Source organism: Chrysemys picta, chromosome 25 (assembly GCF_011386835.1).
Source record: "Chrysemys picta bellii isolate R12L10 chromosome 25, ASM1138683v2, whole genome shotgun sequence".
In the NCBI taxonomy this organism is placed as follows: Eukaryota; Metazoa; Chordata; order Testudines; family Emydidae; genus Chrysemys; species Chrysemys picta.
This window is the reverse complement of record NC_088815.1, coordinates 10,216,635-10,241,495: the sequence shown is the minus strand read 5'-3', so window position 1 is coordinate 10,241,495 and position 24,861 is coordinate 10,216,635. Positions and strand designations below refer to the sequence as shown.

Below are 24,861 nucleotides of genomic sequence, written 5' to 3'. Positions count from 1 at the left end.
AAAGAAGGGCGGCTCTCCATTGTAGCACCGACACGCCGTAACCGTGCATGCTGACTGCGCATGCGAGTTACTGCGGCCCTGAAGCGGCTCGGGCGCATGCGCTAGGTTCAGAGTCGTTTCAGGCTGTCAAGGCTATGGCGCTTGCGCGCAGCCCTGATGCCCTGTAGTCTCTCCCCAGTGCGCCTGCGCCGCAGCCCCCGTGCGCGTCTCTGTCGGCTTCGTCACCACCATTTTGTGCTAGGATCGCGGCTCTTGCTTGGGCGCGTGAGAGCCGGAGCAGCAGCAGCGGCGTCATGGCGGAGAGTCAGTCAGCGGCCGGGCTGGGGGAGTCTGCGCCCTTGGGCGGGGCGGCTCCCCCCGGCTCGGAGCCCGAGACCCGGCGGCTGAGCGAGCTGCGGGTGATCGACCTGCGGGCCGAGCTCAAGCGCCGCAACCTGGACAGCGGCGGCAACAAGAGCGTGCTGATGGAGCGGCTCAGGAAGGTGAGGGGGGGGAGGGGCGCTGCGGCTGAGGCGCGCTTTCGCGGGCTTAGGGGCGACACTGGTGAGAAAATGGCGCCAAGTGGAGAGCGCGAGAGGCGTCACGTGACTCCACCGGGCCCGGCGCGAGCTGTTCCTGGAGCGTTCGCTTCAGGTCACGTGCTCCCCCCCTCCTCCGCCCCGGCCTTGGGGTCTCGAGCCCCGTCCGATGGCAGTGGGGGAGCCCCGCACGGGCTCCTCGAGTAACGACACTCAGACCCCTCCCCCCCCTCGTGCCCATGGCACCTGCTGGCTTAGGCCGCGGGTCCCGTGTTCGAGTCTCTGCCCGCAGTCAGAGGATGGGTGCCCAAGGCGTCGTGCAGACCTTAAATACCACGAGGCCGGGCGGTGGGAGCAGGGAGCGCGACACGTGGCTGTTCTGCGGTGGGAGTGTTGTGGCACCACCGACTAAAGCCACCCATGGCTGCCCTTCTCCACTTCCTTAAAACGGAGATCCTGTCATTGCTCTGATCACGCGGGGGCAAGGGGAGGGTTGGGTGAGAAGGGGGGTGGGGGTGCGTTCTAGAAAGCACTGGCACACGTTTTCCTCTTTCACCAGTGCCTGGGAATTTTTGTCAAGTATCAGGGGGTAGCCGTGTTAGTCTGTATCTACAAAAACAACAAGGAGTCTGGTGGCACTTTAAAGACTAACAGATTTATTTGGGCATAAGCTTTCGTGAGTAAAAACCTCACTTCTTCGGATGCATGGAGTCTGGTGGCACCTTAAAGACTAACAGATTTATTTGGGCATAAGCTTTCGTGAGTAAAAACCTCACTTCTTCGGATGCATCCGAAGAAGTGAGGTTTTTACTCACGAAAGCTTATGCCCAAATAAATCTGTTAGTCTTTAAGGTGCCACCAGACTCCTTGTTGTTTTTTTGGGAATTTTTGGTATTTCACTTTCATTTGGTCCCACTTGTATTGCATGCAAGGTTCTAGTGACAGCGTTTTTCTCTCTGGTGTGTTTTTAATGCCCAAGACCAACAGTGCTCTGTAAATAAATAGTGGCTTTATATCTTTTTCCAATAGGCTATTGAGGATGAAGGGGGAAATCCTGATGAAATTCCAATGGTGTCAGAGATAACTATCAAGAAAACACCAAAGAGAAGCAGCAAAGGTACAAGGGAGTTGAGAGAGGATTTTTTTTTCTTGGATCTTGCACTTACAAAACAGAATCTAGCTTCCCTTCCTTCTTTTCTTTCCCTCTGAAAAGTAGTTGTGTCTTAATTTTGGCAGTGTGCGTGAATTTATAGAGCTGAATTTGTGATTAATAGTATTTGGTTGAGTCAGATATAGCACAAACAGGAGCACTGTAAGATAAAATGTACGGTTTAGGCCAGTGCAGATAATATTACCATCAACGTCTTGTGTTACTGACCCTCTTCCATACTTATGTGAGTGAGTTTCAGTCAATCGGGTATGATACCAAGTCCATCATTAGTGAATTGCACATTTTGTTCAATATTAATCACAGGGCCATGCATAACTGGGAATACTCCCAAACAAAGTTTGTTGGATCGCCAATCAAAATTTCCCGAAAGACCAGCTTAGAAAGGATTGACTTCTACTGCCAAGGCAGAGAGAATTTATCATGATATCATGTCTTTGCAGGAGGCTAGTTTGGCATTGAGCCATTTTGAGGCTGACATTGCTAGCCCTGTCCTGGACAAATGGGGAACAGGGTGAGACAACCAAATTAATTTATGCTTATGACCAAATTCAGAATTTGAGACAAAGCCTCTAGAGGTGAAAGGTTAGGGTGTTAACTTATTTCAGCATGTAACCAAAATGCTAACATTAAAATGCATTACTCATTTGGTGTGATAAATTTAATAAATATATATGAGCTCCCCCAGGTTAGTCTGCAGCAGGAAGTTAATATATGCTTTTCAAGTATTTTTCATGTTCCTGTTGATATATGCAGATGGCTACCAGCTACATGACAAGTCTAGAATAGCTGTTTGTGTGATGGAAGGTGAAATCTCAAACAGAGTTTCTAGAGATTTTACAACAAATAGCATATTGAAGACTCAAACACAAACTTTTAAATATAAAATAAATTGATTCCAGATGAAACTTAATTCAGTATATACTGTTCTCCCTGTTCTGCAAGGCAGAAGGGAAAGTCATTAAATAGGTGTGCTACATGTGAAGACATAAATGTAGTACTTCAAGTTAAAGTTTCATACCCCAGGTTTAGAGTTCCTTATAGTTTTAAAACCTCTAGAGTTTATAATAGTGATGCATTTGCACTGCTGTAGTTAAAGGGCTGTCAGGGTTACCTTTAATTTCCTATTTACCTGGAAAGCTTGCTTCAGATTTCAGAGTGGTAGCCGTGTTAGTCTGTATCAGCAAAAAGAACGAGGAGTACTTGTGGCACCTTAGAGACAAACAAATTTATTTGGGCATAAGCTTTAGATGGTATTTATAATTACAGAATACCAGGTTTCACTTGAACAAAAACAAGCCATTAGATTTCTAATGGTCAGGAGTCATTTTATGCTGTGTATGAAATAAATTTCTCTACTTCTGAAATGAGGGATGGGTGTTACTGCCACATAATTAATAAACTAAAGATAGAATCTGTTTTAGTACTAGAATTGTGTACAACAGGGATTTAAAAAAAACTTCTAACTTCCATTTAAATGCCTAATATAAAATTGTTAAAAGCTTTGAAGTGTGTTAGAGGTGGAGGAGTTGGTGGTGATGCACAAATGCTCACCTAACAATACTATACTAGCTCAGACCAATGCTGTTAGTCACTCTTAACGTTGGGTGGATTAAATTCACTTGTAAATTATTTTGGCTAATTTTTCCCTTCCCAGAAAATACCTAAAACGTGATTGCAACATTTCAGCATGTTAATAGAATGAAAATGTTCAAGCTGAGATGTTTCTCATTGTAGAAGGCCTATTTCTAAAACCTCTTTCCCTTTCTTGTTCTACTGTGCTTGTATTCTTTGAGGAAAATATACTTGTAAATGTGTGAGAAATTGTCTGTTTTCATGTGTTCCCTGTGTTAGACCTGAAGTGTGTTTAAATAATGAGTGTTACTTCTAATGTTATGGATCAAGCTGCTGAATGAATTCCTGATGTAGTAAGACTTTTGAAAAGAGAAAATTAATGGTCTTTGAGATACTTAAGCACTGCAGTCATGCATAGTCAGCCTAAGTGTACTGTTAGCTTAGTCTTGTACAACTTATGTTTTGTTGAACATTCTGAACTTTGATTGTGGCTTACAAAAAGAAATGTGATGTTCAGAGTTATAGGACTGTTGAAAATAAGGCAAAGTATGTTACTCTTCTGTAAGAAACTGGATTTAATACCTATTCTAGGAAGAAACATCTGAAAAATAGCAATGTATGAATTCATCATTCTAATAATCCTAATGTTACTAGGGCGTAGACTAGAAGAAGAGGGAGTTGAAGATAATGGACTGGAGGAGGATTCTGGAGATGGGCAGGTATGTGAAACCACATTTGAGGTGAAAAAGAATAGTGCTGCATTCAAGTCACAATGACTATTATATATACTTTTTTTCTTTTTACAGGAGGATATTGAAGCAAGTTTGGATAACTTGCAGGATATTGACATGATGGATATTAGTGTGTTAGATGAAGCTGAAATAGATAATGGCAGTGCTGTAGATTGCGGAGAGGATTACAGTGCTGATAATATTCTTGACTCACTGTCTGATAGTAAAGAAAATGCTGATGCAGAAATGAAAGAACTTCCAGATCAGCCTACAGAATATGCTGTAGGTAACTTGGAGGCATCTCCACAGTTTTCAGAAATTAAAGAAGAATCAAGAGAAATACCAGTAGTGATGGTATGGATCTCTTACATGTGTGGAATCAGAATTATTTTTCTTTTTTTTTTTTTTTTCAAATTAAATAGTGCACCATTATCTAAACAATAGCAGAAATAATTTGGGGATCTAAATTTGTATGGCCATTGATTTTTTTTCTGTTTGTGGAAATAGCATTCTTGATTTTAAAACATTTAGGTTTTGTTTGCATGCATCATATTGCTACCCACAGTAGTAGTAGTCTAGAAAGCATCATTTTTAAAAAAAAAACTTTGAATTCTCTGTTTTGCCTTCAGTTTACGTTCCCATTTTCTCTTTTTTTCCTTTGTTCTGGAGGGCATTGAGGGATCCAAATGCTTTAGTTGATTGACTTCATAATTGCACAGTATGTTGTTTCTGGACTGATTCAATGTATTTCAAATTTCTTGTTAGCTTTGGGGCTCCCATTCTGACATTTGGAATGTTTTCATGCTGGCTTTCTGTGCTTATCATCTGGTAATAGACTGCCATTCCAGCTTTGTCCATTAATGGTTGACTATAATCTGTCTCATGAATCTACAAGTTAAAACTCACTTGAAACATACACAGGGGCAATGAAAGATAGTTACTATTGCCCAGCCTCAGATAGAAAGTACAGATATTACCTCTGACATGCATTGTCTCCATCCTGGGTTATGGGGCTCCAGGGAGCTGCTTTTGGTTCACTTTAGAAACAGCAGGAGTAACTAAGAAAGTTGTTAAATAATTCAGATTTGATTATATTGTTAAGGTAAAACTAATGAAGTCTGAGATTTTCCAAGCAGTATTTAAATAGATCAACTTGTTGTTTAGAAGTTGACTGACTTGCTTTGTTTTGTAGCTGTGATTGAAAGGCAAATAAAAATGCCATATAGAATTCTCTGTTAACATTGAAAGTTTTTATTTTTTTAAAAAGCTCAGACTTTTAAAGTAGGCAAGCAGAGCCTGGAGACAGAGAGAGCTCATTGCCTGTCTTTTTTATTATTATTATTATTATTATTATTATTTTCTAAATGCAATCATCCGTAACCATTTTTCACCTTCTTTGTTGCTCTGTTGAATGCTAGCAAATCTTTGCTTAATAGCAGTTATCTGGAAAAAAATCAGATAAAATATTTTGCCAACCTCACAATTTCTCATTCAGGTTTCATTATCAATAAAGCTGTGATGAATCTTCTGTATAGAGTGACCTATTTTTCCTATTGATTCTTTTAGGCAGAAAGTGAGGACGCTGGAAACAGTTTAGATGTTTCTTCTTCTGATTTAACTGTAGTGAAGGTAAATTCTTTTTTAATCTTAAATTTAATGTAAATAATGACATGCTGTATAAAGAGCTAAAAAACTCTTAGTTTCGGAGGGGAGGGGAGAATACAAACACCTAATTCTTATATTCAGAAAACTTAGAATATGTTTTTGTGATTCACTGTTATCATAGAATGCATAGTAACAAAATTATGTACCTTTCCCTATGTTGAATTTGTCTGCTGATCGGAAGAATCGAGCCTTTTTTTATGCTTTGTTCCAAAATAATTTACTGTCAAGATATAATACCGTCAGACTTTTGTATACACTCATTTTTATAATGTTCATTGTTACCATAATTGGGTGTGATATAAATTAACTGAAACATAGCGCCTGGTTTCCAGAAGTCTGGAGGATCTACAGCTCTCGTTGACTTCAACAGGAGTTGTAGGTGACTTGTACCTGGGCAAATCAAATTTGTTGTAGTTACATAGTGTTGGAAAAATGGTATCTCTCACATAGGCACATGTATTTATAAAACTGTTGTCTGCTGATTTGTTTGCCTGTATTTTAAAGGCACTAGAGTGAACAGTACAGTGTACATTTCAGCTGACTAATAGCGCTATTGTGATTTTTTCCTATCCTTTATATGTTGGATGTGGCCTTAGTCCTGTAATATGCTTTGAGTGCCCACAAAAACACTTAGGGCAGGTCTACACTAACCCCCCAATTCGAACTAAGGTACGCAACTTTAGCTACGTGAATAACGTAGCTGAAGTTCGAAGTACCTTAGTTCGAACCTACCTCGGTGCAGACGCGGCCGGCAGGCTCCCCCGTCGACTTCGCGGTACTCCTCTCGCCGAGCTGGAGTACCTCAGTCAAGTCGAACCCGGAAGTGCTCGCCGTCATCTCGTCCAGACAAGACGCGATAAGTCGAACCCAGAAGTTCGATTTGCTTGCCGCCGCACTACCGGGTAGTGTAGACCTACCCTTAGTGTATGTGTCTGATTCCAATAGTCTTAGAGGTTTTTTGTATTTATATTTCATCGGTGGAAATTATAATGTACTTACCTTAAAATCTTACTCTAAAAATGATTGTTTTAAGGAAGTTGTTTTAAAATCTAACCTTTTTGAGGTTTATAAGAGTTAATAAAACTTAAGTAATTTTTTTCCATACTCTCTTTTGTAAATAATTGTAGCCAAGCTCAGCATCTTTACATAGGATGGTGTTTTGTAATATATGTATTTTTTCCTTATAGGAAATTGAAGAACTACCTTTGGAGCCAGGTACTGTTTTGGGGGGGAAGAAAATAAAAAGTTAGGCTTTGAAATGGTTTCGCTCTTGCACCAAATTCCTCTTGTACCCTTATTTGTTTTATTTAACTGAATTACTATAGTGTGCATTATTCTAATGGTGCACAGTCCCGATCATTCAAGGATCATAGAGATTGGAAACCCAGTCATATCACCAGATCTGTGACCGTGTCATCTCTGTTGTGTGAGAAATACATTCAGTGTGATAAAGTGGTTGCTTTAAAACCTCTTTAAGGAAGTATGTTAATTAACCTAAGCCTTAAAACTTGAAGGTTCTGCATGTAAAACAGATCTTGTGATATCACACAGTACATTAACGCTGTAATTTTGAGTGGAGGAGTGCAGGTAGTGTAATACTATAGTAGGGAACTAAAATTAAAGAGTGCCTGGATTTCAGAAGAAGGAAGACAGAGTTTCTTCATGGAAACTTCATACAGATACTGTTCACTTTTCTGGACTGCAAATATACTCATGCACCATCAGAAGATGTTCCGGTTTTCATGTTGGACTGTTCCGCTAAAAGAATTTCACAGGAATTTGGGAATTGCACTGTCAAAGAATTGATGCAGTCAGTTAAGCATCTTGGACTTTGGAAGCTAACTTAGGAAGAACTAGAACTCAACTTGAAGAAGACTGTCAAGGACGAGACAGAAGGTTTTGTGTTTAAGTTTATTGGGCATTTTTCTTCCATGTAGCTTTCAGGCTTTAATATAATAGTTTGCTAGACTGCAGATAGTTTAGAACTTTAATATTGTGTACATTAGGGTTTTCCAATCTCTGTGTAGCTTAGAACTTCTCTTGGTGTTAGTGTGGCAGCCATGCCAGTTCCACATTTGTGATTGCTTTATTTCCCTGGTGATTAAATCTTGTGCCATTCTATTCCTGTTAAATCCGTAGAAAATGAGAAAATACTCGAGATTTTGGGGGAAACTTGTAAATCTGAACCACTTAAAGAAGAAATTTCCGAAGTGGAGCAGCCATATGCACAAGAAGCAAGTAACGCCGTGGCAGGCAAAAAGCTAGCAGAGGAAGAGGACGCTCTTGCTGCCAGTCAGTCGGAGGAAGATGCTTTAGATTTGGACAGCAAGTCAGCACAAGATCTTTCAAGGAAGGAAGCAAAGCATTTAGTTGTAGCAAAAGGGGAGACAAGTGAACAGACAATAGATGAAGAGAAAATGGACTCTGAATCTTTAGTAATAAGTGATCAGAGTAGCAAACCATCACAAGGTCTGGAAGCCTCTAGTGAGGAAACAGCGGATAAAGATGCAGGTCTTGAAACCAAAGATAGTAAAGAAGATGCCAAGAAAACAGAAGACAAAGCTAATTCTGAAGAATCATCTGCTACTAAAGAGTCCTCTACCAATGAGGGCGGTGATCAGAAAAAGAGGTTTGTTTTTTCTCAGTTTTAGACCAGATGCTATCTTTTTTCATTGGTCATTAAGTGATGCAAATAAGCTGTTTCCTTCAATTGGCCAGCAAGACTGATGAAATTGTAGTCTATTCCTAAAGAATCTTTTATTTCTTCTTGTGCAATTTTTAACTGATGGTTTGATTTCCTTCCTTTCCTCAACCTTCAAAGGTTGTTTTCTTAAATTCTTCCTAATTTTTATCTTCTGACAAACAGAATTAATTGTCTGTTTAAACATCTGACTTCCCACATATCAGATTTGAAAAAGTTTGCAAAGGTGTCTTTTATTTCACAACTAATTTTCTGGTAGGTATTGAATTCTAGCACACATAATTAAGAGTTATTTTCACTTTTTCCTGGTTGAATAACACTGTTTTTTGTCTTTAGCTCTGTTGAGGATGCAGACACAAAGATGGTCTCAAAAGATGAGAAAGGTACGTTGTAAGATTAAGACTGATTTGGAAAAATGGTATAATACTAAATCTTATTCTTCTACATTCATCAAAGATCCAAGGGAGTAATTGAGAACACATTTCAGTTGCATTGTTTAGCCATGATTCTGCAAACACTTAGGCATATTTTACTACAGTGCAATCCTATTGAAGTCAATGGGACTACTCCCATTAGTAAAATTAAGTGCAGGTGTGTTTATAGGACTGGGGTGCATCTTTGAAAATATAATCTTGGCTGTAAAAAGTTGCTTCCTACTTTTAATATAGGTTCTGATTATTTCTAATCAAGATTGTCAATGCAGTGAATCCTTGAGCTTTATGATAATTGAGGTTAGCTTTTAGTGCATGGCAAACATTGATTCCATTTAAAGTTACTAACATAAGGTGGTTTATTTCATGGTACTATCCATTTCGCTTTAATGTAATTCTGTATAAAAACTTCTTGCTTATTGATTAAAACAAAGGCAAGGTTTTCAGAAATTTTATCTAATACTTCATGATAAGACTTATAACCTTTGTGGCACTCTTCAAAGGAGTTCAAGTATCCAACAATATTCGCCATTGTCTAGTAGAATCAGTAGATGAAAATTTCTTATACTTTCATTATTCTGCATGTCGTAAAAACATAAGAATGGCCATACTGGGTCAGACCAAAGGTCCATCTAGCCCAGTATCCTGTCTTCCGACAGTGGACAGTGCCAGGTGTCCAGTGAACAGAACAGGTAATCAAGTGATCCAACCCCTGTCACCCATTCCCAGCTTCTGGCAAACAGAGGCTAGGGGCCTTGATATTAACCATTTCATACCAATAGTTATGTCAAAAGAAATAGTGTGTTTGAAACTTCATGTATTTAAAAGTGCTCAATATTTTTAAGATCAAAATGGTGTGTGACTGAAGGAAATGGAGTTTCTAGGACAGTTGCTTTTCACTGCCACATTTTTCTGATACAGTAGTGATTTATTTTTGAATTAGGTCGTACAAGTAGCAGTTCTGGTAGGAATTTGTGGGTTAGTGGACTTTCCTCCTCTACCAGAGCTACAGACTTGAAGAACCTTTTCAGCAAATATGGAAAGGTATGTATTTTTTTATACAGTGCTTTTACATTAAATGCAATTTTTTTTACTTAATTTATTAAAATTAAATGGTGACTTAAAATCTCGTAATTGTTTATGTAATAATGAGCATCAGGTTGAAATAAATTCTGTCTTCTGCCTACTTGTGTAAAACCTTAGGAGGAAAATAGGAGTGAACTGGCTGTGTGGCTGAACAGGCTAAGCTGATAGCACATAGAATTGTCAATTATTGAGGGTCAGATTTCCAAAGTTGGAGGCAAAGGGAGCTGGCTCTTGGCTGCCTTTTAGGCCTTTGAAAATCTCCCCTGAGAGGACAGACCTCTATCAAAACGTTCTCAGAAACATCCAGTAAAGTAATGCAATGGTTGCCCAGATTGACCCCTCTGCAGAGGGTGTCCATGAGAGGTGGCATGCCAATACAGGAGTGGCAGGGCTGGGGATCTGGCACCTTCCACATCATAGTCACTGCTTCACCACCTGGTTATCCCCTTGAAATCTAATGCTGTCTCAAACAGTATTGGCTTAGGTGGTGATCCTTCCATAGTTGGCTACTCTGAGAAACCCAGTCAGTGACAGAATGGTTCCTCCTGGAGCTTTTTAGTGTCAGCAAGGAAGTGGAATCTAGAACAGCTGGTAGCCACTTCTTCCCCCTCTCCTCAAATGGCTTTTCCCCATTTATAGAAAAAAATTTACTGGGATGCTCTGAAAGGTCAGCTGGTGGACTTCTTGGATCCGCTGCTACGTGAGAGGCAGTCGGAGGATATGTCTACACTGCTGTAGTGCTTCAGTGTCGACACCTACTACAGCAACAGGAGGGATTCTCTGGTTGCTGTAGTTAATCCATTTTCCTGAGACGCAGTAGCTAGGTCAATGGAAGAATTCTTCCATGGATCTAGCATGGTCTACGCTGGGAGTTAGGTTGCCTTAAGTATATCACTCAGAGATATGAATTTTTCACACCCCTGAGCGACATAGTTGTTTGACCTAACTTTTCAGTTTAGACCCAACCCTAAGTCATTGAGGTTTTTCTGACTCAGTCATTCCTTATGCCATTTATCTGTTCAGAAAAGGTCAACTTTGAGTTGTTGAACATGCTTATAAATGTTCCAGTGAAAGTCGTACTACTGCAAATGTATTTTGAGATGTATGTAAATGCTGCATTGTGTTATGGGATTAAACAAAGAAATTGGTTATGTTCATGTGGAGATTTATGCCTCTAATTTTTTTATATAATTTAAGTGAAGTATATTAATGGTGATGTTAATAAGGCAGTGCACTGATATTGGTCAGTGCAGCAGAGAGGATGTTCATTTTGCAGTTATCACGTCCCACTACATAAACCGAATTAATGGTTTTGTGCACACTACTATAGTAACACTATCTAAGTTTTTTGTATTAATTTTGGTACTGTCAGGATGGAAACTCCAGCATAAGATTGCTTATTTTAGCACTAGAATATGCTCTAGAATTTTAAACTCTGGTCTTTTCAGTAATGTTGGCACTGCCATTGGCATCTAGGGAAACACTGTTAATATTTCTACTTCACTTTGGAAAGTACTTCTCAGCACAACATTTTTAGAATACTAATGGCCAAATTGGATACACCTCTGTTCCAAAGTGTAACCGTGATGCCATTGTCAAAATCTGGACAACTGAAGTCAGGTGGTTTCTTAGAAGTGCTGTAAGCTCTTTGGGGCAGGGACTGTCTTTTTGTTCTGTTTGTACAGCACCTGGCACTTTGGGGTCCCGGCCCATGCGTGGGGCCTCTAGACGTTATGATAATACAAATAATAAATAATGAAAATGGTGTTCCAATGGAATGGTGCAAAACTAATGTTCCTGGTACACGTGGCATAGCTGGCATTGTATTCTGTATGCCAAGTACGTTGTATCAATGAAGTGATAAATGGTGGATTCTCTGTAACTTGAAGTCTTAAAATCATGATTTTGAGGCCTTCTATAACTCAGCCAGAGGTTTGGGGTCTATTACAGGAGTGGGTGGGTGAGGTTCTGTGGCCTGCAATGTGCAGGAGGTCAGACTAGATGATCATGATGATCTCTTCTGACCTTTAAGTCTATGAGTCTAAGTCTGAGGCTGTATGGTTGAAGGTGTTGCAAAAACAATAATAAAAAATACCATTTCTTAAAGGTGGTTGGTGCAAAAGTGGTGACTAACGCTCGCAGTCCTGGGGCTCGCTGTTACGGTTTTGTTACAATGTCAACATCTGAGGAAGCCACCAAATGTATTGGTCACCTCCACAGAACAGAGTTACATGGGAAAATGATCTCTGTAGAAAAAGTAAGTGGTAATTTTCCAAGATGGATCCATAATGAAAATATAAGAGTGCATGCATTAATGACCTCAGACTTGTAATTGATTATATTTTTGGCAAATACTATTCCAGGCAAAAAATGAACCAGCCGGGAAAAAACCTTCAGACAAAAAAGAAAGTGAAGCGAGGAAGGAAAGAGACAGGCACCATTCTACAGATTCCAAGTCTGAAAAGTAAAGTTGGTTTAAAAACAAACTAACTGTGAAAGACAAATAATAGTTTAACAGAATTTAGTTTTATTGATATTACTGTTTATAAAGTACCCAAACATGTTTTGTTGTTTCATGCTGCACCTGAAGTATTGATTGATATCAAGGAAGAATAAGCATTTTTATTGCATTGCAAATCTTGCTTCATGGATCCTGTATTTGTGACCTTGAGAGTCCATGAAATGGAAATATCAAGAAGTTATAACCTGTAGTTAGTTTCTTTTAGATTGTAGATTCCCATTTATGCAAACTTGTGTACCTGCTTCAGTTCAGTACTCTACATTTGCTTTTACGGCCTCAAAGCTGTCTCGTTACCCTGGTGCACACATTTCTGACTTAGTTATACAATTCGCTTTTAGTGATACAGTTAACTTTTAACTTATGTGCATCAAGTCAGTCTTATAAGATCCATATCTGATACTTCTTTAGAGTCAGAAAAGGTCTCTCCTGTCTAATCTACATTGGAAAAGGTTTGCTGGTGTAACTAGTGTGTCAAATCCTCCTAGTGTAGATGCAGCTTTTATCAGAAATGTGCTTTTGCCAGTATAGTTTATACCAGTTATTCAAGTGAAATAAGCTATGCTGGCAAAGGCACTCTTGCTGGTACAACTATGTCTGCACTAGGGCTTTTGCCCGTTTTAAAATGTCATAAAAATCACACCACTAACTGACATTATTATAGTAGCAGAAGTTTCTAGTGTACACCTGGCCTTGCTTAGATTGCAGTTCATACTTCTGTTTCCAAATCCTAGCTCTGCTTTCTCTTTTAAAGTGGTGCAAACTTTACTTCAGTATCTTAGGCCTTCAGGGCGCGTCATGTCAGATTTTTGACCCCTGTAATGATCGTTTCTTTTCTTAGGCCTGACCAGCCTTGATAAATCTTGTACTTCTTGAATGTGACAGTTCAGTACTACTTGCAGTAACTAACATCTGGAGCTGTTATGTTCAATATCACCATGATTGTTTCCTTTCGGAATTATTCATGCCCTTCAAGGATACTAGAAAGATATAAGTAGTGTCTTCTGGGAAGCTAGTATGCTGAATGTGTGAGCCAGGAATCCTCAATGGCAGTAAAGCGCTGCGTAGTGTGGCTTTTCCTTCCATATTAGCTTAGTCCAGTTATTTGTAGCTTGGGACCTGGTCATATTGTTTTGGGCCCTATATTGGTATCTCATGATCCAGTTCATTTTTATGTAAACCAGCATAGACACCCTGGTCATCATGATTGTTTCATATATGTTGTCCTCATAAATGAAGTATTAAAGGGCCTTCCTGTAATCTTAATGGAACTGGGTCAGCTCTCTAAATTTTCAAATCTTCCTGTTATTTAGGCAAAGACTAATCCCAAGCTCTTAAAGAGCAGCTACAATGGGTCATGAGATTCCCTGGGGCATGATTGCCTCTACTGGTTATTTGAGGGGTATTCCATTTCACAGTATTCTTAGGGCTTGTCTACACTGGCACTTCACAGCGCTGCACCTGTCTCGCTCAGGGGTGTGAAAAAACACCCCCCGAGCGCTGCAAGTTTCAGCGCTGTAAAGTGCCAGTGTAGACAGTGCACCAGTGCTGGGAGCCATTCCCCTCGTGGAGGTGGGTTTTTTGGTGGAGGGGGTGTTAGCGCTGGAAGAGCTCTCCCCCAGTGCTATGCCACGACTACACAGCCACATTAAAGCGCTGCCATGGCCAGCGCCTTAACGTTGCTAGTGAAGACATGCCCTTAAATGCTACACTGTTTATTTAATTTACTTGCCAAAGTCCTGATTACTGATTTGACTTTTACTTGAGCAGTTTCTTACAGCAGAACTTATTTGCAAAAGCTTTTATCCTACTCTAGTTCACTCTGTATGGATGTCTGCTTTTAAATGGCACAGAGTGAGCTATATATGAAGATTAATTATGGATGGAATTAACAACAATTTGGAAAACTGTTAATATTCAAAAGGATCACCTACTATTCTTCCTAATTTCTTTGGATCTTTCTAGCTTTCATATTCAGTAAGGAAAATGTGTGCAACTATATGTTGCATTCAGGATTTGACAAATTGGAAGAGCTTACGAAATTTCAGTTTTTGGATGTCTTTTGTGGCTCATGTAGAAATCCAAAAGAAGTGGATTTGTATAGATAACTGTGTGTTCCTGTGTACTGTACTATTAAAGCTCAGTTTGTTTATAGGTCTGTCAGTATTAAAAAGGACGAGAAGGCAGATAAAAAAGATGATACTAAGAAAACAGAGAGAGATGGAAAAGATGAAAAAGAAGGAAAAGAGCAAGATGAACAGAAAACTACATCCTCCAATCGCTCTAGGACTAGCAAATCAGGTAATGTAAACTGCTTTCTAAATAGAGAACTGTATTACAGACTTTGTTCATATGGACAACTAAGTGACAAAAGATTGACTTTCCCGACATACAGATAGATTAGATTGTCATGTCGTATCCACTGAAATCTGTGGGGAAAGTGATAAAACATGGAGAATTCTTCCTCTGTGCTGGAGAAGTTTTCATAATATTCAATACCCTGTGTTTTAAAAAGGAGTACAAATAGGGCACTGTTTGAGAACTGTTGACTCTTTGGAATTTAGACCTGTAATCTAAATATTTGTGGCTATTTAGTGTCCTTCAAAATACTTGAAATTGGATTACATTGTAGATAAATGCTTTTAGGTTTTTGTGCTCCCCCCCCCCCCACCCCCCCGATTTTTCTGTTCTGAACAAAGTATGTTTCTACATCGTAAAAAAACCTCACATGTAGTATAAAATACATTTTAATTATGAAGCTAATTTAAAGAAGTCTTTATTATTCTACTTAAGTTATTGCAATTTAGAATATTTAGTATATTCAGCTACAGATGGTATTTCAACAAGTTTAACATTCCATTAAGATAAATGGGTGACGCTAATTCATACAGCATTATGCTGTTTCTCTGTCAGACTCTCAACAGAGCAGCAGCTATTTGATTTAGGGCATAATGGGTTTAGATTTATAAAACGGCAAAATTTGTGGAAAGAATAAAAATTTAGGATTTTTGCATCTTTTTTATTTGTGAAACTCTTGTCTCTGGTTATAAGCAAGAAGCAAATTTAGTCTAAAGTTTTGCTGATATGTATAGAATCTGGTGCAGTTCATCGTCTGTCTTTTGAATGAGAAACATTTTAAGGTGCAAAAGTGGACTTAAATTCACTGTTTTGAATTTTTCTTTGTCCTTTACAGTAAGACTTCTGATGTTATTTGAAATCTCCCTTTTTTGTGTTTCCCAAAGTTCACAAAAGCATGCATTCTGAATTACTAATTTTACTCCATTTTCTTTGATATAAATCTCATATTCAGGCTAAAAATACTTAACCTCCAGCCTCTCACTTCAAAAAACCCGGTGAACATAGTTCTGCGGTTGTAATATTTATAAAAAACATCTAAGGTATATTAGATTGTTCTTGCCACAGTTTGTTTTATTCATTATACAATCTTTGTTTTTTTTGGTTCATTTAGGAAGTCGAGGAATTGAAAGGACAGTAATAATGGATAAATCCAAAGGAGAACCAGTTATTAGTGTGAAAACCTCTACCACATCAAAAGAGAGAGTAAGTACAATTTCAATAGAAAACTTTTCCCTGAAAATAGATTTAAACCAACTTTCCCTGTACGTCTGTGGAGTCTTAGACTTGCATTTTGAAAACTGTGGTTGTTCTTTGTAAGTAAGGGGCTTTGCCTAGTGATATGACACTATATTGGTAAATGATCATGCCCTGTCTATGCTACAGCTGTCTTCACTGCTACTTTAGGCAGAGTTGCACATATTGAATGGAACAAGGCCATTAAGACACCATGCTGCCCCAGATGTTTAGTGTGGGGAGCAGTGGGTGTCACTACACTTTTAAAGTGGTATGGTTTGTGTTGCACCAGAGACAAAACTAGCTAGCAGACTCGCTCCCCAAAAATTGTAGCCAAATTATTGGTGCTTCCTATGACTCTCTTCCTTCTAGTTCACCTGCAAAATGCCTACAATTATTTGTCCCTCTGGTAAGGAAGGGGGGATGATAGTGGTCGTATTTGTGGGCATTTATCTTATCTGGTCTCTGGAAATGTAATCCAAACACTTTTTTATTCTGGTTCATGTATTACTTTGATTAAATGCAGAATACTAAGAGCCAGGATCGCAAGTCAGAGAGCAAGGAGAAACAAGATATTTTATCATTTGATAAAATCAAAGAACAGCGAGAGCGTGAGCGACAGAGGCAGAGAGAACGAGAAATCAGAGAAACGGAGAGACGCCGGTGAGCTTAGTGTCATCACTACTCTGAGCATCGGGAGCCCCACATGCCCAGACTCCCACCCCACTGAGCTCCAACCAGCTGCACCCTGAGCCCCCCACCCCACCAAGCCCGACTCCCCCAGCACCCAGATCCTCCGCTGAGCCCCCTACACCCAGACCGCCCCCGCGCTGACTCATAACCACCTTCAGCTGGAGTCCCCAGCAGAGTCCCATTCCCCCTGCACCCAGAACCCCCCAACGAACTCCTGTGCATCCAGATCCCCCCAGCACCTGGACCCCCCACTAAGCTCCCCATACAGTGATCTCTTCCCCCGTGGCCAGGATGTGGGGGAAGAGGTCATTGCATGGGGAGCTGCTCCCCTGTCCACCCAGACCCCGTATATCCAGACCCCCACCCCACCGAGCCTCACCTCCTGCAGCCAGACCCCCCACACACCCCCATCCCCCTCCAGTGCAAGCTTCCTGCAGCTGGGTGAGGTTTCTGGGGGTTGATCTGCCTGAACAGATGCACCTGTGCTGCCAGGGAGGGGTGAGTGAGCACTGGTGCAGCTTCTCTTTGCTTCCCCACAGAAACCATTTTTCTGCGGGAAGCAAAGAGAATCTGCAGGGGGCATGTTTCTGCACATGCACAGTGGCACAGAATTCCCCGAGGAGTAAAATATGATGTCACTAAAACCTGATTGAACTATTAATTTAAACAATTCAGATTTGGCTTCTTTTTTCTGATCACAGATTGTCTGCAGAAACGATGGCTTTTTATGGGTTTGTGATTCATAGTGGTTTAGTGTACAGTTTAACAAATTTAGTTAGGCGTAGTGGGTACTATATTGTGAATTCAATATTTAGAATGTAGTGAACTGTCCCTAATGCACCAACATGAATCATTTGGTGTAATAGAGAGAAATTAAACGTATTCCTTCCTTGCTAACGGGGCAAAACTGGAATGTTTTTATATGACTTTTTACCCTTACTGCTATGCAAGGGACGAATTGTCATAAATATGTTACAGGATCATTTATCCTGCTTTGAAAAATCTCTGCATTTATGTAGTAGCAAGAGATGATTATCCTGTGATGATACTGTTCTGTTGACAGTCTGTTATGAAAATGACAATTTAGTATTGGAGCTATCTATCACCTCATGCATAGTTATATTCAACTTCAAAGTTTAGTCTCCTGTATCTTTGTCCGTTGCTCTGGGTTTATATTTTTCTAGTGCTATTTATTGCATGAGCTTTAATAGATTCTGCAGTAAATCTTTTGAACAGAAGCAGAATCTTTATTTGTTATTCAGTAACAAATTATTTCAAATTTTGCGTTTAGCTTTGCTAAAATACCTTTGTTTTAATTTTGCTTGTATTGAACTGTCACCCTGAAGGGAGAGTAAAATTACTCTCTCCCTTCTATTAGGGAGTTGTATACCTGCTGCCTTTTCTTCCAGAAGAATGTAAAGAGGGACATAGAACTCTTCCCCTTACGGGAAAGCATTTTCAAAACTGCTCCCTGGGAAAGGGGTGTTATCACTACTAAATTCTTGCCTCTCATCTCGTGTGTGTATATTGTTACTTTTTAAAAAACTATTTTAAGTGGCTGTGATGTTCGTTTAGTAGAAAATAACAGTCAGCTGAGTTGTGGGAGAAGATGTAGGAAGCCTTAAAAATATGTCACTTGAAGGTGTAGAGTACTTTTTAAAACCAACAAACCGCTACTTCCCCTTTTCAGAGAACGAGAACGGCGAGAGCGAGAGCAGCGTATTCAAGCCATTCATGAACGGGATGAAAGACAGAGGCTTCAGAGAGAGCGCGACAGACTTGAATTTCAAAGGCAGCGGCTTGACAGAGAGCGTTTGGAGAGGGAGAGGCTGGAGAGAGAGAGGATGCATATCGAGCAAGAAAGGAGGAAGGAACAGGATCGCATACAGCGAGAAAGAGAAGAGCTGCGTCGTCAGCAAGAACAACTGCGCTATGTGCAAGAACGGCGATCGGCAATTAGAAGACCTTACGACACTGATGCAAGGTAAGTGATTGCGGTGAGATTCCAAATTGTAGAGTGTGTTTATAGCAGGAAGTTTAAGGCTGTAATCAGTGAGGTTTTTTTATGCAATTAGTAAGAACTCTTCTTAGAACAGCTGCTAAACTTCTGAGCACCACCACTGTTTCTAGCTCGGTTTGTTTATTTTATTCTAGTTAATTTGATGTTTTTAAATAAGCACAATCAGCAAAACACACAGATGTGTATTAATAAACTCAAAAAGCAATAAATGCACATCCAAAGTAGGTTACAAAACACAATGCCGTCAAACAGCCACAGCAAATGATGTAGTTCATACTTTTCTAAGGCATCCATTACCATGGGGTGTGAAGTGCAGCTACATGAATTAAAGTTAAATCTATGATTCTTAAGGAGAAGGAACTCTTTTCTCTCCCAGCTCTTTGAAGCAGCCTTTTATCTACCCCTACCTTGACCTGTAGAATGGTGGGAGTATCTTCCTCATTGGCATTAAAGCTGCTCTTTTCTAGGTAAGGACCTGAGGAAATTGTATTAAAAAAAAAATTCACAGTAGTCTCATGGGTAAGTATTTGAATTTCAGTGGATACACATGGCTGCCAAATCCCCCCTGAAGTGCTGCAGTTTTTCCAACAGCAGGGAGGCAGAAGCAGGCATCCCTGTTTCCACTTCCCTGCTAAGGCTGCAGCTGCTCCGGGGGGGGTTAACAGTTCCCGGGGGGGTTCCAATCCTGGGTTGGGCGGCAATAGGTCAGTTGGATCCTGGGGAGTAGGGTGGGTGGTAGTTGGGGTAGGCGTGTCTCAGCCGATGGCTCTATGCACCCTGGCCTAGTAGGGATTGGGGCCTGGCTTTCTTTGTGCCCACCTCTGACCCAGGCTGTCTGCCATGCATTAACATTGCCCCCCTCTCCCCACCCGCTAGGACTCAGCAGCAATCAGGATCCCCATCCCATAGTGGCCCCCCACAGGTCCGGGGGAGATACTGCAGCTCTGGCTGGTAAGGAGCTGAAAGTGTGTGTGAGGAGCCCTGGATCAGGGTGAGACAGGATCCATCCCCCATGCCACTCCTCTCTGCCAGGGCAGGATCCCGTCCCACCCATGCTCCAAGTGGATGATCCTATTCTGAGCTCCATGCCAGCCCGTGCTGTGGTATCTCCCCCGGACCCGCTAGGGGAGCCGTATGGCAGGCTGAGCTGGGGCTCCTAATTGTTGTGCGTTGTCAGTGCTGCCAGACCCTCCCTGCCCCCACCACACACGAGCAGCAGAGTCCCCACTACTGCCTCTCACCTGTAGGAAAAATCATGGTATTGGGCTAATTTCATGATTTCTGTATGGTCTTTGAAATCTTGATATACATATAAGGCAAGAAGCATTTTAATCACTTTAGCCTTGCCAGCTTTTCACCGTGACTGTCTGTTTCTGGGGCAAATATTCACAATAAACTTCAGTTTACATAGCTAGGTGAATGCCCAGTAAGTTAAATTATATTGTTAGCGTCTTTTGAACTCTTAAGATTTTAGAAAATGAGTTAATACAATAGTGTATGATGTTAATTCCAAATTAATTCTTAACCAGGTATCCTGAACAATATTAATTTTTGACAATCCAGCCGCACACAGCTTTACAAATGATGATAGTGCTCTCAAATGTGTCTTGTCTGCTAGATATCCGTTCACCTTTGTAGTGTCGGTCTGTCTGGGACTGCTGCAGGCTGATAGAGGAATATCAGAATGAGTTGCCTGAATTTAACATGTTCTGAAAGCTGTTTCATACCTATTTTTTTGATGATATACCTGAAATCTAGTCATCTGGGGACAAATTCAACCCTGGTTTGATTCTGGTGAAGTGCTCCTGGGGGGTTACACCAGGGGTGAATTTTGCCCTCAGTCACCTACATTCATGCAGAAATAAAAAATAGCCAATTGGAAGCAGTGTTGCGATGTACATAATACTACGTGACAGCACTCAATTATTCCTTTGACTCCTACAGAAACTAGATTCTCAAGGGAAGTTACATGAGAGGCTGTAGAAATTGTGGACTTGAATCATAAAACACAAATGTCAGAAGGATTAAATAGTCTTTCTACTCTCATTTCAACATATGCTGAGATTAAGGTGTGTGCTGTATTGATGCAATTAACTTCTTTTCTGAAATTGAAATGAGAAGTCAGTTTGGCACTTCAGGGATTTTAATTATCATATCAAAAATATAACTATTGAATGTTCAGCTTAACCCACAGGTTGCTTTATGTGAGACTTGGTTTAGAAAGAGCAAGATGGAAAAATAATGTGCACTTCCTTACAGGCGAGATGACTCCTACTGGCCAGAGGCAAAGCGAATGGCGATGGATGATAGATACCATTCTGATTTTAGCCGCCAAAATCGCTTCCATGATTTTGATCACAGGGATCGTGACCGATACCAAGACCATTCTGTGGATAGGTTAGTGATGTGGTTTTTTTCCTCCTGTATTAGCTGAAATTAAGAAAAGACAAAATATTTAGTATCGTATCAGCTTTACTATTTGCTTGTAAAATAGTGCAAAAAAAGTAGGTATTAGAACTTATGTGTTCTTATGGCTGTATGTGTATCTGCTACTTGCAAGCTTGTGTATGTTACTTACGAAAATATTGTCAGACTTTGAAAAAATTTTGTTTGCCAATGTGAAACTGAAAAGCATAGTGAACTTGTGTAAGACGTGGAAATAAGCACCATAAGGAAAGCCACTTTCTGTACTATCCCACAAAGCATGTGTGGAAATCTAGAACATGTAGATAACAACTGTACAGGATGATCACGCCTGATTCCTAGCTCCTTGGCACAAGAGTAATGGAACTGCCTTTGCTTTTTTTAACTGTTGAAGGCAATGATAGAAGGGTAGAGCGTGAACCAGGCTCCTTACTGGCTGTTTTATACTTGTATACCTCTTCTCTTCTCTCTCCTCTCCCCTCTCTCTCCTCTCCCCCCCAATAAAAAAAGATAAAAATGTTGCTCTCCAGATGCTGCTGTTAGGGTGTTTGTTTTTTACTGCAATTGACAAAGGAATTCTTTGTGGGAGCTGCGCCACTTTGCTTGTTTTCCAGCTCTTGATGTTTATTGTGTACCCTTTCTTGGGCCCCATCCTTCCTTCCTGTCAGATCTGATACAGAGCTATCGCCTCAGTTGCTTTGGCACATTTCAGTGATACTGCCACTTGTGTTGCACTGGCACATAACATTTTAGTGCCCTGGTATGTGTTTGCTTTGGTAAACCAGTTTCTCCAATCCTAATATAATATTTCTAATAAAATAAGTATTACCATTTCCATACTTTACAGTGTAACAAATACCAGCATTCAATGTAGATTACTTCTTGGAAACCCCAGTGTAATTTAACTGGAAGATATATCCATTGTTACAGAAGTGCTCTTTTTTTATTTTTTTTTCACCCCAGGAGAGAAGTTTCAAGGGCAGTGGCAGATCGAGATGGGCAGGTAGGTTAAGTTGAAACTCTTGCTTCATAAAAATGTGCATTTAGATGGCGCTTTCATTTGGAAGGATCCCAGGGCGCACGGGGCTTAAATGCAGCCGCCACAGGCATGAAACACAACAGCTGTTTAATAAACAACCGATTTCACACACTGAATGTGCAATGCATAAATCAGTTGCTAACTACAGTAGTTGTCATAGATTAGGAAAAAACACATGTCTAAATGATTTAAATTACCATATGGATTCTCTTTTTGTGCCTAGTTGGTGAAAAGAAAGTGTGTTCTGGTTATTGGTGTCAGATGTATTATCAGTAAATATAACATGTGTAAGGTAATTATTCTGGCACTCTATCCATGAACAGCAAAGAAGCCAGTGTCTTCAGTATAGCAAAATGGTCTATAGAAAATGCAAAGGTGCCATAATACAGAGGGACAAATGTAACCATGCAACAAATATCACCTTTTTAAAAACATTGAGGTAGTGGCTGGATTGGTACTTTGGAAATTTAAGAATTCTGTTGACGCTTTACCAAAGTGGAAGAGTTGAACTGAGACTAGTTTATGTAAAGTTATTTGAACCTGGAGGGGAAAACTGAAGCAAAGGAAAATTGTTAAAGGGATTGGAGTAAAATTGCATAATACACAGAATGAGCCTTAGAGTAGTAAGGGAACCAGTGAAGAGTTTTGAAAGTTATTTGAAGGAGAAAATATTGCTCCAAGAGCTTACACAAGTAGATGGTCGTAGAAGGGCTGTGTGGAATCCTGTTGTCAAAAATGCTCTAGTGACTTAATAGGTTGTGGCACTGGCTAAACTCTGTTGACCAGCATTTACCAATTTGAGAGTTAGATTACAGCATTCCTGGGTGTCTTTCAGCATTATGCAGATGAGCGCCATGGAGGATCAGAACGTCACTCGCGGGACTCACGGGACAGTTGGGCTGCCTATGGGTCTGACAGAAGAATAAGCGAAGGGAGAACGATACCTCCACAGTCCCGGTTAGTACATGTAAATGAGGACAGTCATTCACCAGTGCTCATGCTCTTTGAAATGTCAAATGAACTCTCTGAAGGTTCATAGTGGGAATCAGTTTTACAAGTGTAAATCTTCTCTAGATAGTTTCATCGAGGGTCTGTTCTCTGCTGGATGTGCAGTGAATTTACACAGCGCTCCCCTGTGCATCAAGAGAATAGAGCTCTCTCGTTATTAAAGAGCTGCTCTGTCAGTGTAATCATGGTTCTCTTGTAAGGTCTTCCTCTTCTAGGGATAAGATCCAGTTCTTTCACTCACGCTCCGGAAATTCTCTGAAAAGGGGCTAATTTAGGGCTGGTGGTGTGGATTTGAGATTGTATGTATTAATAGAAATGAAAGCAAGCTAGACTCTTGGTGGAAAACCTGAGATAAGACTAATATGAAATCCCAGATGTTTCTTTTTAAACCATCCATCCAGACTTTGCATTAATTGTTCTGTATATAAAATATACATCTACACTTGTCTGAAGTGATACTACTCCATTAATAGCTCCATGTTGTTAAATATTGAGTGTTGCTGTATATTGTAATATTAACTGATTATGTCTGTAAATCAATTAAGAAAATTCAGTTTTCTATGTTAGAAACTTGTTGAACAATCTTCCTAATTCGATTGTATCCACTGTAAATGTAGGATTTGCATAGCTATAGCTTGGTAAATGATTTTAATAAGCTTATGTATGGGGTATTGTATTTGGCTTCACGGTTAGCTATCAAAGTAATAATGGACACACTTAGACTTTCATTTTTTTGTTGTTTTGTTTTTTAAGAGATGGACGTGACTGGGGAGATCATGGTCGAAAGTTAGAGGGGCATCAAGATCGTTCATGGCAGGGCAGTGCAGATGGAGTGATGGGACGGGATCATGAGAGATGGCAAGGTATACTTGCTGCTTAATAGTGTGATTGTGGTTTTTCTAGGCATTACTGCTGTTGAACTTTTAGTGGTAGTTAAAACTCATACTGAGCTTTAAAAGTATTACCAAGCAAGCAAAATTCTGGGAAGGTGTTTCTTTTTAAAAATGCTTTATTTTTATTTAAATGTTTTCCCCTTTATTGCAGGTGCTGATAGGAGCATCCCTGGTCAGTCCGGAACAGGCCATGTGATGAATCGAGGAGCAATATCGGGGTAAGAAGCTTTTGTCAAAGATCTTTTCCTTTACTTCGTTTCCCTCTGCATGTTGTAATTGAATCAGTTGAGTAATGTTTCCATGATGTTATCTGGTGCATTTTATTTCAAGAATAAAAATCATTAAAAAATTGTAAATACTACAAAATCACAGCAATGTTACAAATTTGCAATGAAGATTAAAACATTTTAAAAAGTTTGATTTTGTTCCTAGGCGTGGAGGCTTCATGCAAAGTGGAAACCAGAGCCAGATAGTGCAGGCTAGTGGAGTGCCAGGAGCATTTGCAAGCCAGGACAGAGCAAACAGACCCAGTGATCCCCGCTTCACCCACCGCTACTGAAATTTTTAACTTTCTCTGAATGCAAGATGGCGACAGTGGTGAATTCTGTTACCCAGGGTCACCTTGAATTTATGTAATTAAAAATCTGCCATATTGTAATGGAAAACTATGTGAACTCATTTGTTTGTTTTTTTGTAATAAATGTGTTCTTGTTCAAACACCACTTAAGTTTCTGTTAATGAAACATTCCATTTTTCATAAATAATAAAATTAGTTTACAGCTAACGCTCTTCTTTGTTTT

At 40.1% G+C, this 24,861-nt stretch overlaps 1 protein-coding gene across 9 annotated transcripts; it reads left to right on the top strand.

Moving 5' to 3' along the window:
- Window positions 1-2: 2 nt before the first annotated feature.
- On the top strand, window positions 3-24,845 carry LOC101954033 (scaffold attachment factor B2). Of its 9 annotated transcripts, none has more exons than XM_065578401.1 (21): window positions 3-482; window positions 1,548-1,635; window positions 3,916-3,980; window positions 4,068-4,346; window positions 5,559-5,621; window positions 6,845-6,872; window positions 7,797-8,286; window positions 8,695-8,741; window positions 9,733-9,833; window positions 11,983-12,132; window positions 12,239-12,339; window positions 14,549-14,694; window positions 15,863-15,954; window positions 16,511-16,647; window positions 18,368-18,661; window positions 20,957-21,094; window positions 22,085-22,124; window positions 22,996-23,117; window positions 23,922-24,031; window positions 24,213-24,279; window positions 24,494-24,845. In XM_065578401.1, exons 1-21 carry the CDS (start codon window positions 294-296, stop codon window positions 24,618-24,620), a joined length of 2,874 nt encoding a protein of 957 aa, XP_065434473.1. In that variant the 5' UTR covers window positions 3-293; the 3' UTR covers window positions 24,621-24,845. The 9 variants fall into 9 exon arrangements, with proteins under 9 accessions (XP_065434473.1, XP_065434476.1, XP_065434474.1 ...); XM_065578402.1 differs by having other exon boundaries at window positions 143-482; window positions 4,068-4,274; XM_042841511.2 differs by lacking the exon at window positions 3-482 and adding an exon at window positions 606-633.
- The last annotated feature ends 16 nt before the right edge of the window (window positions 24,846-24,861 follow it).